Below are 14,869 nucleotides of genomic sequence, written 5' to 3'. Positions count from 1 at the left end.
ATTCAGGTGAAAAAAAGTCCACATAAAAAATGCATTGATTTACAAGAGAACTGTTGGCAGAACAAACTGCACTTCTGAGAGGAGGCCTAGCGATGAAATTGATAAGGTTTTCTGTTTCTGTTGGTGTGTGTTTGTTTCTCTCAATCATTTGCATTTCGTACCGTTTGAGTGCTTCCAGTACAGGTGATGTTTGGGATTGTGCGCGTGTATAAGAGTGTTTTTAAACACTACGCAGTATTTATTTCTCGTGGGACGTAATGGTCTGGTGAACAGACGGGTGTATGGTGGTGGATACAGCGGGCCAGGCCTATCTACACATGCTAATATACAACATGACAAACATGGTGTGTGTGTGGGGCCAAGGGTCTGGCAGCTAGCTGTGAGGATTGTTGTTTGATCGATTGATGCGTGTGGGTGTGTGCGTGTGTGTGTGTGTGTGTGCGTGCGTGCGTGCGTACGTTTTCAGCCCGTATGGCAGAGCATGTGAATTATGTTTCACATAAAAAGATAAGTTTTGTTTTTCACAATTTATTATTTCTTTAGCTTTGACTTTCTATCCGAAACCGGCCCAAGTCGACCTGCCTGCATAACCTTGACCCGTGTACACAAAGACACGGCCAGAATAACAGAAAGATTCCATATCAACAACACAAATAGTACCAAATTACAAAAACCTGTTCTTGAAAAGCGCAGACCGTTCACGTTGCACACGTTGTCCACCCTACGTTCAACTGTTAGCACCGTTGTATCTCTTTGCTTTTGTTTTATTAAATACCTTGTTGCTGTTCTCATCCACAGTGTGGAGGATTCCTGCTCTTTATCCAGTCTACTCCTTCTCTTTCACAGTCTCAATTCATCATTCTGCTACAATTCTCCAGCTTCAGTACCCCCCTCCCATCCACCCAAACCCCCCCTCACTCCCACTGCTTCCCATCGCTCCCTCGATGGCCGACCTCTGCACTGCATCACAGACACATCGAGGCCGGAAGTTAAAACCAAGGCAGTAATCTGATTATGGGTCGGCCTCAGGGTCTATGTTGGTGTTTTAAGAACCGGGACGCATGCGGAGGCGAGCACGGCACTGCGAGTTTGTCCGGTGATGGGAAGGAAGCGCCGGCATGCAGATGCACACATTCTCGCAGAGCGGCTGGCCTTTAAAAATAACACGTTACTTCTTTCCGCCGCAGTCAGCTGTTTTTCGCCGCGGCGCTTCAAACAGATCAGCACTGCGGCGTCTTGCTTCAAGATAAACGCCTCTCTGCTTTGAACCGAAAGGCCCCGGGTGGCCGGGGACACTGCCTGAATAGAAAACACATCCGTTCCCATGCAATGCCAAATGTTTTACAGTTAGGGTAGTCTGCAAAGAAGAGTGATGGACGTTACCTGTTTCACATAGAGGCAGTTGATGAGAGCGTCTACCAGGAATAGCCTGCTGTAACGGTGGCTCTCTCACTTTTGCACAAGTCGACTACCTCTGCTAAGATTGCATCTGCATAAAACATGAGTGTGATGGCGTGCGTGAGAGAGAGAGAGTAGACATACGTGCTCCGAATTTAATTGTTTTCAAAGTACCTCCAGCAATACCCTAAACTAAACCTAACCCTAAACTAAGTAGCCGTGCTTGTACCGGCCAGTGTCAAAATACGCTTCTCAAAATCATTTAACCACTCTCATTTGTAAAAAATGGGAATAATTTGAATTCGCTACTGTTGTTGCACAGTTTGTAACTAATCATAACTCCCATGGGTTACCTGGAACAGAAGAAAACGGCTTATTACACATAGGCTTATGACACTTGAGTGGTTGTGTTAGCGATGTAAGGACCTTACTGTACCTCACCTCACCTAGCATTGCTTGGTTTCAGTTGGTCAATCTACTGAATCTCCACCCAAACATTTAGAATGCTTTTCCGTTGAGTTGTCATGGTTTCCCTGAAGATTCTAGAAGGTTTCCCCACCAGACTTACGATTATGGCCTTGAGGTGAATAAAGTCAATTTTTCTTCTCCGGGCCACTGCCTGACCTTTGACCCTTGAGGTTTCCTCTGTGCACCTTGTTACCGAACAATACTCCATGTTGCAAAACATGTCAATACTAAGATGTGGCCTTCACCAAGGATGCCTACAGTTATCACGTTCCAACTCAGAACCTTTTGATTGGGCCGTCAATATTATTTAGCAAAGTTTTTTTTTTTTTGATCTGTCTCTTTCTTAATCGATTGATGTGTAGACTCATTAAGATCAGCTGTTTCTGCCGACCCCTGTTGTACTAACACCTATGGATTCACTCTTCTAGCGATGTGTTGACTCCTTCTGCTTGTGATGAATGCTGTAATGATGCCTTAGCAGCCACCTCCCATCCTTATTATACGCTTCCAATGAGGCCTATCAGAGAGAGAGAGAGAGAGAGAGAGAGACGGAGAGAGGGAGAGAGAGAGAGGCAGAAAGACAGACAGAGACACAGACAGACCGAGAATAGCATGGTGAAGAATTTGCCCTCCAGTTTTGGTGGTCATTTGATCCTTTTTGGCTTGTTAATTTATTAATTTATCAATCATTCATTTTATCCAATCAATTCGCCACCTTTTGAGGCGATTGAGTGTTTAGAACTATTATAGAGCTTACTATTGAAGCACACTCTTTACTTTTTTAGTTAACATTGTTTCCAGAAGGCCCGTCTTCTTGTAAATTATTCTGGAGCGAATGCGTCCAGATGTGATGCAGGTAGTGAAATCAACTCAAAGAGACCTCTATTATAGATTTATCCAGGAAAAGATAACGGTGTTTGCATATATCTTGGCTCTGTTTTTCCCTCCCTATAACCTATTTGGAATTATTTCTCAGAGTGAAATATGAATGACAGTGTTGAATCGCTAAGCATGACTCTGCAGAGAACTTTGAAAAAAAGATTACAATTTGGTGCGGTGCGTAACGCTGGAGTGCCCCCTGCCGATCATATTCATCACTGCAACAAGCCGAGAACTCAGCCGTACCGGAACGCATGATTAACCAAGCGTTGATTTAAGAGAATATTCTTAGCATTAATGCGATTAGAAAACATCATATTTTCCTTTCATGTCAACGTATATGTTCTCTTTACAACAAAAAAATGTTTCTGCCAGAATTGTTCGTAGTCCCTAGTGGCCTTCCCCTCCCTCTCTTATTCCGCCTTATTCCATTGTGAGTCTCTCACTCTTGCAGAGTCTTGTCACCGGCTACACAATTACCTGCAATTATCCCCACTTCCACCTCCACCAATTACTGCTCTTATTGATTTCAGCCCCCAGGCCTGTAGACGCACTATCTGCACCAAACCACAGCCTCTCTGCACGAGGGAGGAGGAGGGATGACGGCACATTAATGACCCATTGGTTTGTTAACAGTATGGTTCTCATGGCTGTAGCATGGGGGCTTAGATTTAGATGAGGGCATTTAGGATATTGTCTGCAATGACCACCGCAGAAAGATAATGGTGGCTCCTAATAATGAGAGAGAGAGAGAGAGAGAGAGAGAGAGAGAGAGAGAGAGAGAGAGAGAGAGAGAGAGAGAGAGAGAGAGAGAGAGAGAGAGAGAGAGAGAGAGAGAGAGAGAGAGAGAGAGAGAGCGCGCGCGCCAAGGACAACCCCACAATCTCATTATTCTCCTATTTGCCTATGCAAATTCCATAGCCTGTACATTTGTTAAAAAAATAAACCCTTAAAATTGCAGCCATGAACATTTATGGAGCAGTCTATTTTGTAATCATGCGTCATATCTGTCATGTAGAGTTTTTATCAATCACAGAAGATTATAACTGCTATCGGAGCGAGGCATGCTTCAGATGGTAAAGTGAAGGTCAGCTTAGCGGTATTAAAGCTTTAAAATGCAGAGTCATGCTCTGTTGACTGGCCTGCCATGGGCACGGGAATATGATTCTCGCTGACATTTTAGTGAGACACAAACATAAGCCCCTGTCACCACACACTACCATTACACATCCATCATCTTGAATACACGCCACCTGCGAATGCTGCACTGCCCTCTTCTGCTATAGCCAACCCCAGAGGCTGAGGACAAGTTAAACTTGTGATACAATACTGTCACCTAGTGGCGACAGGAAGGAAATGTCAGACTTGTCTTTGATATTCTAACCGAGTGGTTTGTTTGACCGGCTGTTCAAGTGTTAATTTTAGGTTCATGATTGACTTTGTTTGTCTGTTAACCAATCAATCAAACATTTCCTAGAAATTGCTTTATTTAAGAGCCGAAATCATCTCTGGCAACAAGAAAGGGTTCTCACACATCTTTATTAGATTGCAAATAGCGATTTTGAGACATATTTCTGTGTGTGTGTGTGGGGGTTCGGACCCAGAAACTTTCAGCGGGCAGTCAATCCTGCCCTGATATCATTTTAGTTAAAGCATACTTATGCTTTGTACGCACGGATAGTAGCCTTTCCATAACAAATTCAGGCTTAATGCCCATAAAACAGGGTCAATGTGATCTCCATATAATGTAATTAAGAAACCTTGAGGGACCTTATATGATTAACTTCTGAAAGTGCATCACGGCAGCCTTCATAGAAATGACGCCGGCAGAGGCACCATGAGCCAATTTAGTAAACACTGACTGTTAATGTCATCTCGGCACTGCTATGGCAGCAGCTGCAAGTGTGTGTGTGTGTGTGTGTGTGTGTGTGTGTGTGTGTGTGTGTGTGTGTGTGTGTGTGTGTGTGTGTGTGTGTGTGTGTGTGTGTGTGTGGTCTGACACTGTTTGAGCAAGCTAGTATGATGACAAAAAATGCATTACATTAACATAAATTAAATGACATGTACAATTATACATAGGCTAAAGGATTAAATTACAAGTTATAACATATTAATCTTAGTATACCATAACAAGTTAATGATCTGGTATTATTTTATGGTACACACAACCTGTGTTAGATCGATAACCATCACGCACATATTCTTTATGTTCTGTTTTTTTTTCTGTAAGTGTTATGTTCTTTGCTTTTGTAACATGATCGTTATACTTACACATACTGCTAAGCTATAAACCAAACTCAAACATTCCCCACGTCTTCTGCGGTGAGCCACTCGGGCACTAACAGGGGGTCCCGGCGAAAAGCTGATTATTATTTTTCTTGGCCCGATCCGTATCTTGAAGTGGGCGTGGCCTGGCATCACAGATCAGTCGCTCGGCGGGACGCGGCTCGGTGTGTTTCCGGCTGCGGTGTGTTTCCGGCTGGCGGTTCTTTGTCCTCCATTACTCGGATTCCGCTCGTCGCTACAGCGCAGAACCCGGACAGCGCAGCCGCTCTGAGGTGAGGCCCTACCGCGCAACCTCCACTCAGCCCCGGCGCAGCCGCACCACCGACCCGGTAGCGTCGGGCTGAAAGATGCAGATTGTTTAGATGTTGACAGCAGACGGACTTCAGTCTTTATTTTGATTTCGTCGCGACACTATTCAGCACCAAGACGGACAGATAAAGCAGAATACTAGCTGGGGGGGGGGATCGCAGGCCGCTGGGCCTGTTTTAGCGGTCTGTTTATTATGGGATGGCGCCAACGCTCTTCCGTTAAACGTTCACCCTTTACCGCCCGGTCCGGTGTCTGTTGACCGTCGGCGGACACCGACGACCAACCGCTCTGTTAAAGTCGATGTTTATATGTGAGATCTGTGCATTGCCATCGAATGCTAGTAGCCAGCTAATTAGCCGAACGTAGCGAGCTGCAGCCAGACTGAATGTACCGCTAACTTCAGGCTAATGCTAATCAACACACCACGTCTAGTTTGGTACTGATCAGACCTGGTCTGTTGCTACTCACTGTTTACAACGACTTCCAACGAGTCGTTATATTGATTTTGCTGGATAATGAGGTCCAGGTATTAAATGCATTCAGGACGTTGTATTTTTTTGTACAAATCGGTAGCATATAAATAGACGGTGGAGATGTCAGTGGCACTGGGAGCACACTAATAATGGGACTGTGACCCATAGGGAGCGCTGGGAGGATGGATGTGTACTGGGGGCACACTAAGAACGGGTCCGACCTGGTGGGAGCGCTGGGAGGATGGATGCTGGGATTTCACCAAGTGATCATGTGCGGAATAAGATATCCCAATGTCAAACCCTACATTGTGATGCGAGTAAACGTGTTTTTGTTAGTGCTGAACGTGAACTACAAACAGTGGATACATCCACCCCTTTCTCAAATTCCCTAGATAACAACGTTCCCATCAATTGCAAGCATGTGTTACACCCTTTAGGTCATTCCATCTTAATAACATAGTACTGAGACATTTAGAGAGATTCATAAAAAGTGTTAAGGTTTATATACTCAAACTGAAATGTGCCAAAATCCACCTTTATTTAAATTGCTATATCGAGAGCTATTGAATTGTGTGGTGATGTAAATCAATTTGGGCTATTATTATTTCACATTTGATGCTTGTATGGCCACATTTGAAATAAAAATGGCTGCCCTATACTTTGTTATTCATTGTGTAGGCCTATAGTCAGCAATTTTGCATTTATCTCTAAAGTGGGGTGTACAAAACACCTGAAATAAAATATTAACGCTAATGATTATTCTCTATATTTTTTATTGACATCCAAGTTGTTTGCTACCAAGCGACTGTTTCAATAGCTAAGTCCACGGTGTCATCGGTTAAAGACGGCCGGTTATAGAGAGTAAGTGGTAAGTAAGGGATAACATACAAGGAGCCGGTCTTTCTGGGAATTAACCAGAAAGTGTTCATGAGTCACTCTGAAGGATACATGATCCCGTTTATAACATGGCTACTTACTGAGGAAATGATCAATAATCGGACACAAAATATCACAACTAAATATCACAAATATTTTTATTACTTTCTCTCAGAAGAAAAGTGTACGAGGCTACTGTTGAAGGCGTCCATAGCAGAGCTCTGTTATGCTGAAATGACCGCGGCGACCAGAATGGGGTGTTCAACAGAGACCTGTAATAAATAACATTAGCCTTGCTTCTGTCTCGTAGTAATTCAGTGTACCGCACGGCAGAAGAGCCCCCCACACACTGGTAGACGAGGAGGCAGGTAATGGAGGAGCACAGCGTTCACCAGACAGAGCACATGACCACCATCGAAGCGCACGCCGTTAGCCAACAGGTGCCGTCCTCCGCTCGCTCGCCACCAGAATTGCAGAAGGGTTTCTCCCACGTGATGTTGACGCGTTCCAGCCTCCGTCATGGGCTTCTTCAGCACTAATAGAACAACTTAAAGACTAGAAGGAAGAACCAGACGGCAGCTTGAACTTCGTTCATGGAATTCAGATCACGTGATCGAAACCCTCCTGTTGAGGTAGCTTATTAAATGTAATAGCAACCTGATTTAAAGTCACTTGTGCATGGGGAGTTATGTATGTTTATGCAAACTAAGTACTGATATACGTAAGGAATTTGGAAATAAATATGTGTATGTAATCTTCTGCTTACAACAGTAACCGTTGTTACCGTACATTTATTGCCTTCTCATCTCGTTTATATATATATGTGTATATATATATATGTATGTATGTATGTATGTATGTATGTATGTATATATATACATATATATGTATGTATGTATGTATATATATATATATATATGTGTATATATATATATGTGTATATATATGGCTGCAACAATTTGAATAAGTCATTATCTAGGACCATTACCAAACAAGTTCAGTTCAATTCCAATATTTGGTTCATGGCTCATTTTAAAACAAAAATGTATTCCTGGTTACTTGTCAGTTAAATCAAGCAGTCAATATATCACTTTGGACTCAGGTAAATTATGATTTCATTTGCTATTAGCTGGGACATTTTGTAGACTAAACAAATGATGGAATGCCATTTGTAGGATTAATTGACTTTGATTCTAAGTTAGTTGCAGCCCTTTTGGTAAACGCCATTCAGGAACTCTTCTTGACAGCCCTACCGACCCTCCCTCAGGTGCACGTGACCACATACACAGACGCCACCATGATGAGCGCAGACGAAGACTCCACCTCGTCCCCGGATGACGACCCGTATGATGACACGGACATCCTGAACTCGGCGGGCACCGATGAGATCACAGCACACCTGGCGGCCGCAGGTTAGCTAAATGTGACGCAGCAGAGGTCGGCACAACTCACAAAATCACTCATAAACTCACTCACAAACCAATTCACAAACCCCCTCACAAACCAACTCACAAACCCCCTCACAAACCAACTCACAAACCCCCTCACAAACCAACCCACAAACCAACCCACAAACCAACCCACAAACCAACTCACAAACCAACCAACTCACAAACCAACCCACAAACCAACCCACAACGGAACGGGGGGAGCGCGGAACAGGGAGTACGGAACGTCCAACTGATTGAGCTGAATTCTTCATCTGAAACAAACCAAATATATTCAATGTCTCTTAGATTAATCAATCAGTTAAACGATAGGTTATTATTAGGGGTGCAACGGATCACAAAACTCACGGTTTGGTTCGGGTCACGGTTTTTGAGTCACGGGTCGGATCATTTTCGGATCAACAACAACAAAAAAGATAACGAGACAAATGTGACTTTAAATAAAATCTTCAAACGTGTAAAAACAAAATACAGTGAAAACTTAGGTAATAATCCTGCTTCCTTTAAGCATAGTGAATATTAAAAAAAAATAGCTTGTGTCCACATAAAATAAAAAAATAACTCGAAGTCCTTGAGTTAATTTAGTTTAAGACGTTGTTTTTTTTAGAACAATTTAAAACAATATAAAGTGCAAACTGAGGCATTATAGTAAATAAAATAAAGTAAACCTGTGTCCAAAGGAAGCACAGCAGACCTGGATCTACAACTTTAAATTCACGATGTGTGCATTGCCTTGGGAGTGTTGAGTCTACGCTCTCCCCTGGCATTGCAGACATCCTCATCTTTTATTTATTTTTTCATTTCAATTATCGTAGCGAAATACAGTTTCTGTTGTGGCATTTTGTAAGTCCGTTGATTTCAGTTTTTTCATTGCTCGTTGACCGGAAACAGAAAGGGGGACTAGTTGTAGTCTTTTTGCTTGGTTCGAGCCCTACTGTTGATACGGAGAACCGAGCGAAAAGACTACAACCAAACATAAACAGCCCCCTTTTGGTTTCCGGTCTGGTTTCTGTTTCAATGGGATTTACAAAATGCCAAATAAACGACAAACTGTATTTCACTACGATACTTGATTAGGAACATCAACGAACACCACTAACCACTCGGTGAGCTGCATATTTCTGAAAACGTTAAGGGTTGTTTTAAGGACAGGTTTGTGAATGCCCAAAGCCAGCCATTCTGAAGCTGGCAGGGGCGATTCAAAATTTGCCAAATACCTGAGACAGGACCAATAGTCAACATTTTGGTGTCAACCACTATATTTCATCCTAGACCAACCAGAAAGGGGGCTCATTCTGCTAAATACCGGAATTGTCCTTTAAACATGGGCGTGAACGCACAATTATTTATTTTTTTGCATAGTCAGCCGATCCGCTGACTATCACTTGCTTCCCAAAACGTGAGGGTTGACCGCACCACTAGTTATTATGTAAAACTCAACACAACAAGTGTGTTTTTGTTGTCGGACGCAGATCGCCAACGGCTTGATTAATTGATTAGTTCTAGCAACATGGCGTGTCTTATGGTTGTGTCACTGATAGGCCCATGTGACCCAGTCAATACACAGATACATCTTCCAAAGGCAGGGCTTGAGTTTAAACTAATGCATGTATGTGTTAGATTAGAAGTAGATAAGGAACTTAGCAGAGCTTGGTTGTGGATGTCTGCCCTAGGGCTGGGCGATATGGACCAAAAGTCATATCTCATGATATCGATATCTCTCGATATCGATATCATGCGCTCTGTTTACACTGGATGTATGCAATGGCGAGGCGTACATAGCCTTTAGCCGTGTTCTGTAAATATTCTAGAACACACGGGAGGCATGTCGCAGTTCATGTACTTCAGCGAGTCAAAGCCAAAGTTCCTTTCCCCCAATTCCTTCTCAACCATGGCTCAGATAACCCCCAATACAGTCTCGTTGTGGAAATACAAGAGACGTCAAAGAACCGACAAGAAACACTTGCGTTACAGTGTGTGTGTTCACACACACATGTGGCGCTCGGTCGTGTCTCATTGGAGGGCCAACGTCTCTGGGCGGGCCAGGCAGAGTAAGGGTGGGAGCTTAGATGCTTTGTGACAGACCAAGACATTCCAAATCAGCGCGCTTGAGCCTCCGTTTTTTTCAAAGGCGAGCAGAACAGCTAGTGCTCGTTTTACACCAAACGCAAGTTCTAGCCACTGGGGGACCATAGGCAGGCTAGGGGAACTCATATTTATGTTAGAAAACCTCATAAAGTGAGATTTTCATGTCATGGGACCTTTAATGTTTTATGTTTGGGTCTCGCGGAGTGAGAAACCTTGAAGTTACTGTGGAGTTACCGTTATTGACGATATGGTCTCGTTTCATATCGCGTTTGAAAAAATATCAATATATTTTAAATATCGATATATCGCCCAGCCCTAGTCTGCCCTCACATGTTAGCAAAGGAGACCCTACACACAGTGGTCCCCCGTACCCCCTGGCCCACGCAGGGGCGGGGGTACACAACATTCTGCAGAGACTTCTGCAGAGCCTGCACAATTAATGTGGTTTCAGGAGAGAACTTGAGTTGGCTGACATCAAGTAACAATGAATTCATCCAAATACATCTCCAAAAACGTATCGCTCAACGATACCTACCAGTATGCAATTGGGGATTGATCCCAGAACCTTTTGATGAATCAACAAACTATCCTGGACCATTTATTTTTCCCTATTGTAAGGAAATTGTGTTGAATACTATACAGAAGTATATAGTGCATCATGTTATAAAACAATCATTTCTTAGAAAATGTAATCTCACAATCATCCAACCAAAACCTTTCTAGGAAAAACCTTTGGGAGATTGGTTGGTTTTCTAGTGGCGTCAGTTATTTTGGTCCTGGTGCAGTGGAAGCTATTAACTATACTGAGAATTTGCAGTCATTTCACAACAACTATATTAAATGGTAGTGTGGCTAACAAACCAGCAGGGGTTGCCATTGAGCTGTTTTGCAGCTCGACCAGCAATGCCTTTCTTATGTGTCCCTCACCATTACGTCAGCCAACAATGTCTTATTACTCCTAGTTCAACTCAAACTACCACAACATAACAGAGATAGACCACTGAAGTTTGACATGAATACGCAGTAAGATATGGGAAAACTAGTATATATTGCCATCGTAAACATTAAAAAAAAATTACCATGTAGTGTTTCGAAAGTCACACTACCGTATTGGTCCGAATATAAGACGACCCTGATTATAAGACGACCCCCCGTTTTTCAACACAAACATTTAGAAAAAAAGATTTGCAGACCAGATTTGCAGAACAAAGAACTTAAAAACACAGTGAATTAAACACTTGTTATATTAATGACAATAATAATAATGCCAGTAAAGGTCACGGCACTTTCAAGGCACTTTCAACCCTAACCCTAACCCTATGTACAGTATGATTAAAAATTAATGTCAAGCAATAATCAAGCAACATTTTGAATTCTTTTAAATAACAGAGAAAATACAGGCCACATATTTAACTAAACTTAACTAAAATTCGCCAAACTTCGCCCCCGATGTCTCTCTATCCCTCACACACGTCCTCTGCCCCGCTGTGTTCGCTCTCGCTGTCATCACTCCCCAGCTGCTCCGCTTCTACCGGCTCCTCCCAAAGCGCGTTTTCTCTGACGTATTCAAAAACTCTCCGGTCAACCTCACTGAAACGACCACTTTGAGGACCACGGTAGGATTTGCGCTGACTGTTGTCATCTTTGAGACGTTGTTTTGGTGCTCGCCATCTTCTTACGTTACACTCCGTGACCCCGAACTTCTTGGCAGCTTGGCAGTTGTTACTTGACTCTGCCTTATTGACGACCATTATTTTAAAATTGGCATCATAGCTCCTCCGCTGTTGTTGATTGACCTGACCCACTTTTGAGCCACTTGTCTCTAAATGGTCAGCCTGTCTTTAAACACCGGTAACGGTCTGGTTGTTAAGGACGCTGGACTACTTCTTCCCGGAACCTATTTCTGGCGCCAGCTGCGGCCGCGAATGTGTATTGACATTTAAAGGGAGAGGCGAAGAAGAGAAACTGCGCTCTGAATGCTAGACCCCGAATATAAGACGACCCGACTTTTTCGGACCTATTTCAAGGGGGAAAAAGGCCGTCTTATATTCTGACCAATACGGTATTTGTGGACGGCAGAATTATTTCTAAATAAGAAACAGTAATGATTGGCGATAGATCATTGATTTTAATAAGCAAACCCTTTGAGTAATCAGAATAGATGCATAGGCCCCTTAATTAGGTTGTGGTCTATGAACACGCACTCTTATTTAAACTCAAACCTCTGTATGTGTCTCTCTCTCCCAGGACCAGTTGGCATGGCAGCCGCCGCTGCCGTGGCAACGGGAAAGAAACGGAAGCGACCGCACATCTTTGAGTCCAACCCCTCAATCCGTAAGAGGCAGCAGACGCGCCTGCTCAGGTCAGTAGCATGTCCACCTCCACCGTCACATCAACCACCACCACCGTCACCTCCACCCTAAACACCAACCCAAAGCCATGGCTGCACACAACTTTACAGGCCGCATTTAGCCCTTTGTGTTCGCTATTTACTATGGATTAATTTAGCACACGTTTTGGTCCAGATTTACACATGTTATGCATGTTATTAAGGCGCAGATGGGTGAGGCCATCTTATTCAAGGATGCCTACTGCAGCCTTGGGTCATGGGGATCCAGTCCCAGATACTTTCAGCTGGGGGTCAAACTCACTAGCCATTAATCTACGTGCCTAATGCCACTTAATTTGGTGATGTGTGGTTTGAATAACTGTTTGTGTGTAGGAAGCTGAGGGCCACACTGGACGAGTACACAACCAGAGTTGGCCAGCAGGCCATAGTTCTGTGTGTCTCCCCCTCCAAGCCCAACCCCGTGTTCAAGGTGTTTGGCGCCGCCCCTCTGGAGAACGTGGTGAGTGCAGGAGCTGTTCCTAGAAACTCAACCCTCATGACTACAATCATGTTAACAATGAGGAAGGCTGCTCTGAGCTTGATCAATATATTGGAATAATGTCCGTACCGCAAGTTTGTATCTGTCCAAATGACTGAAGTGTTCGACTCTCTCCCCCCTCCCTCCTCCCTCCCCGTCTCTCTCTCCCTCCTCCCTCCCCCATCTCTCTATCCCCTCTCCCTCCTCCCTCCCCCATCTCTCTCTCTGTCCTCCGTCCTCCCCATCTCTCTCTCCCCCGTCTCTCTCCCTGCTCCCTTCTCCCCCGTCTCTCTCTCCCCTCTCCCTTCTCCCTCCCCCGTCTCTCTCCCCCTTCGTCCCCTGTCTCTCTCTCTCCCCCCTCCCTCCCTCGTCTCTCGCTACCCCCTCCCTCCTCCATCTCCCTCCCCCATCTCTCTCCCCCCTCCCTCCTCCCTCCCCCATCTCTCTCCACCTCCCTCCTCCCTCCCCCATCTCTCTCCCCCCTCCCTCCTCCCCCATCTCTCTCTTCCCCCTCCCTCCTCTCTCTCCCTCCTCCCCCCCATCTCTCTCTCCCCCCTCCCTCCCCCGTCTCTTTCCCTCCTCTCTCCCCGTCTCTCTCCCCCCTCCTTCCTCTCTCTCTCCCTCCCCCCTCCCTCCTCCCCCGTCTCTCTCCCCCTCCCTCCTCCCCTTTCTTTCTCTCCCTCCTCCCTCCGCCGTATCTCTCCTCCCTCCCCGTCTCTCTCCCCCCCTCCCTCCTCCCTCCCCATCTCTCTCTCCCTCCTCCCTCTCTCGTCTCTCTCCCTCCTCCCTCCCCCGTCTCTCTCCCTGCTCCCTTCTCCCCGTCTCTCTCCCTCCTCCCTCCCCCGTCTCTCTCTGTCCTCCGTCCTCCCCATCTCTCTCTCCCCCTCCCTCCTCCCTCCACTCTCTCTCTCCCCCCTCCCTCCTCCCTCCCCCGTCTCTCTCTCCCTCCTCCCTCCACTCTCTCTCCCCCCTCCCTCTCGCTCTCCCTCCTCCCTCTACTCTCCCCCCTCCCTCCCCTCTCTCTCTCCCCCCTCCTCCCCCCCCCCCCAGGTGAGGAAATACAAGAGCATGATGCTGGAGGACCTGGAGAACGCCCTGGCGGAGCACGCCCCGGCGGGGGGGGACATGGCGTCCGAGCTGCCCCCCCTCACCATCGACGGCATCCCCGTGTCGGTGGACAAGATGACGCAGGTGAGAGCGGTGGTCTAGACTCTAGAGTAGGGTATTTATTCACAGGCCTAGATACAGATTCATAGGATCAATAATTATAGATAATATATATCCATACAATTTTATATATATATAGATGGATAAAGCTTTAGAGATGGATTTAGGTGGATCAAAATTCAATAATATGGTCTATCTATTTTATATATATTATATACTAGTGCTGTCCGTTTAACGCGTTATTAATGGCGTTAACGCAAACATATTTTAACGGCGTTAATTTTTTTATCGCGCGGTTAACGCTCTTTTTGCTTGGCAAACGTTGTAGTTTTTTCACCTGCTTTCTAGCAATAACTCGTCACGTTAGAAAAACGACAACACCATACCGGATCTAGCTACACCGGAAACAAAACAACAAGCACGCCGCACAAACTTGTTGGGGCAAGCTAGGATACGGAGCGGGTGAAAAACTCCTTAAAGGTTTGTGTTTGTGTGTCTCTCTGTTCGAGCGAGTTCAATGCTGTTACGTCTTTCTGACCAATCGCAGTTCAAGGCCCACCTGGGCTGTACCACTTGGGGAGGGGCCGCTCAGTTACTCCCCTCTAGACAA

General features: G+C 45.1%; 1 protein-coding gene across 8 annotated transcripts in view; it reads left to right on the top strand.

Annotated features, from left to right (window-relative positions):
- The first annotated feature begins 5,169 nt into the window (after positions 1–5,169).
- The window catches only part of nrf1 (nuclear respiratory factor 1), a 29,496-nt gene continuing 19,796 nt past the window's right edge, over positions 5,170–14,869 (top strand). For 6 of the 8 annotated variants that reach the window (XM_030341644.1, XM_030341643.1, XM_030341642.1 and 3 more), the window contains exons 1-6: positions 5,170–5,303; positions 7,000–7,129; positions 7,957–8,101; positions 12,473–12,587; positions 12,948–13,074; positions 14,143–14,283. In XM_030341644.1, coding sequence (XP_030197504.1) covers positions 7,061–7,129; positions 7,957–8,101; positions 12,473–12,587; positions 12,948–13,074; positions 14,143–14,283 — 597 coding nt within the window. In that variant the 5' untranslated portion in view covers positions 5,170–5,303; positions 7,000–7,060. Of the gene's footprint in view, positions 5,304–5,981; positions 6,085–6,999; positions 7,322–7,956; positions 8,102–12,472; positions 12,588–12,947; positions 13,075–14,142; positions 14,284–14,869 lie in introns of those variants that run through there. The other 2 variants (XM_030341637.1, XM_030341641.1) reach the window with 2 other exon arrangements.

Source organism: Gadus morhua, chromosome 19 (assembly GCF_902167405.1).
Source record: "Gadus morhua chromosome 19, gadMor3.0, whole genome shotgun sequence".
Lineage (NCBI taxonomy): Eukaryota > Metazoa > Chordata > Actinopteri > Gadiformes > Gadidae > Gadus > Gadus morhua.
This window is presented reverse-complemented; position numbering and strand designations above follow the sequence as displayed.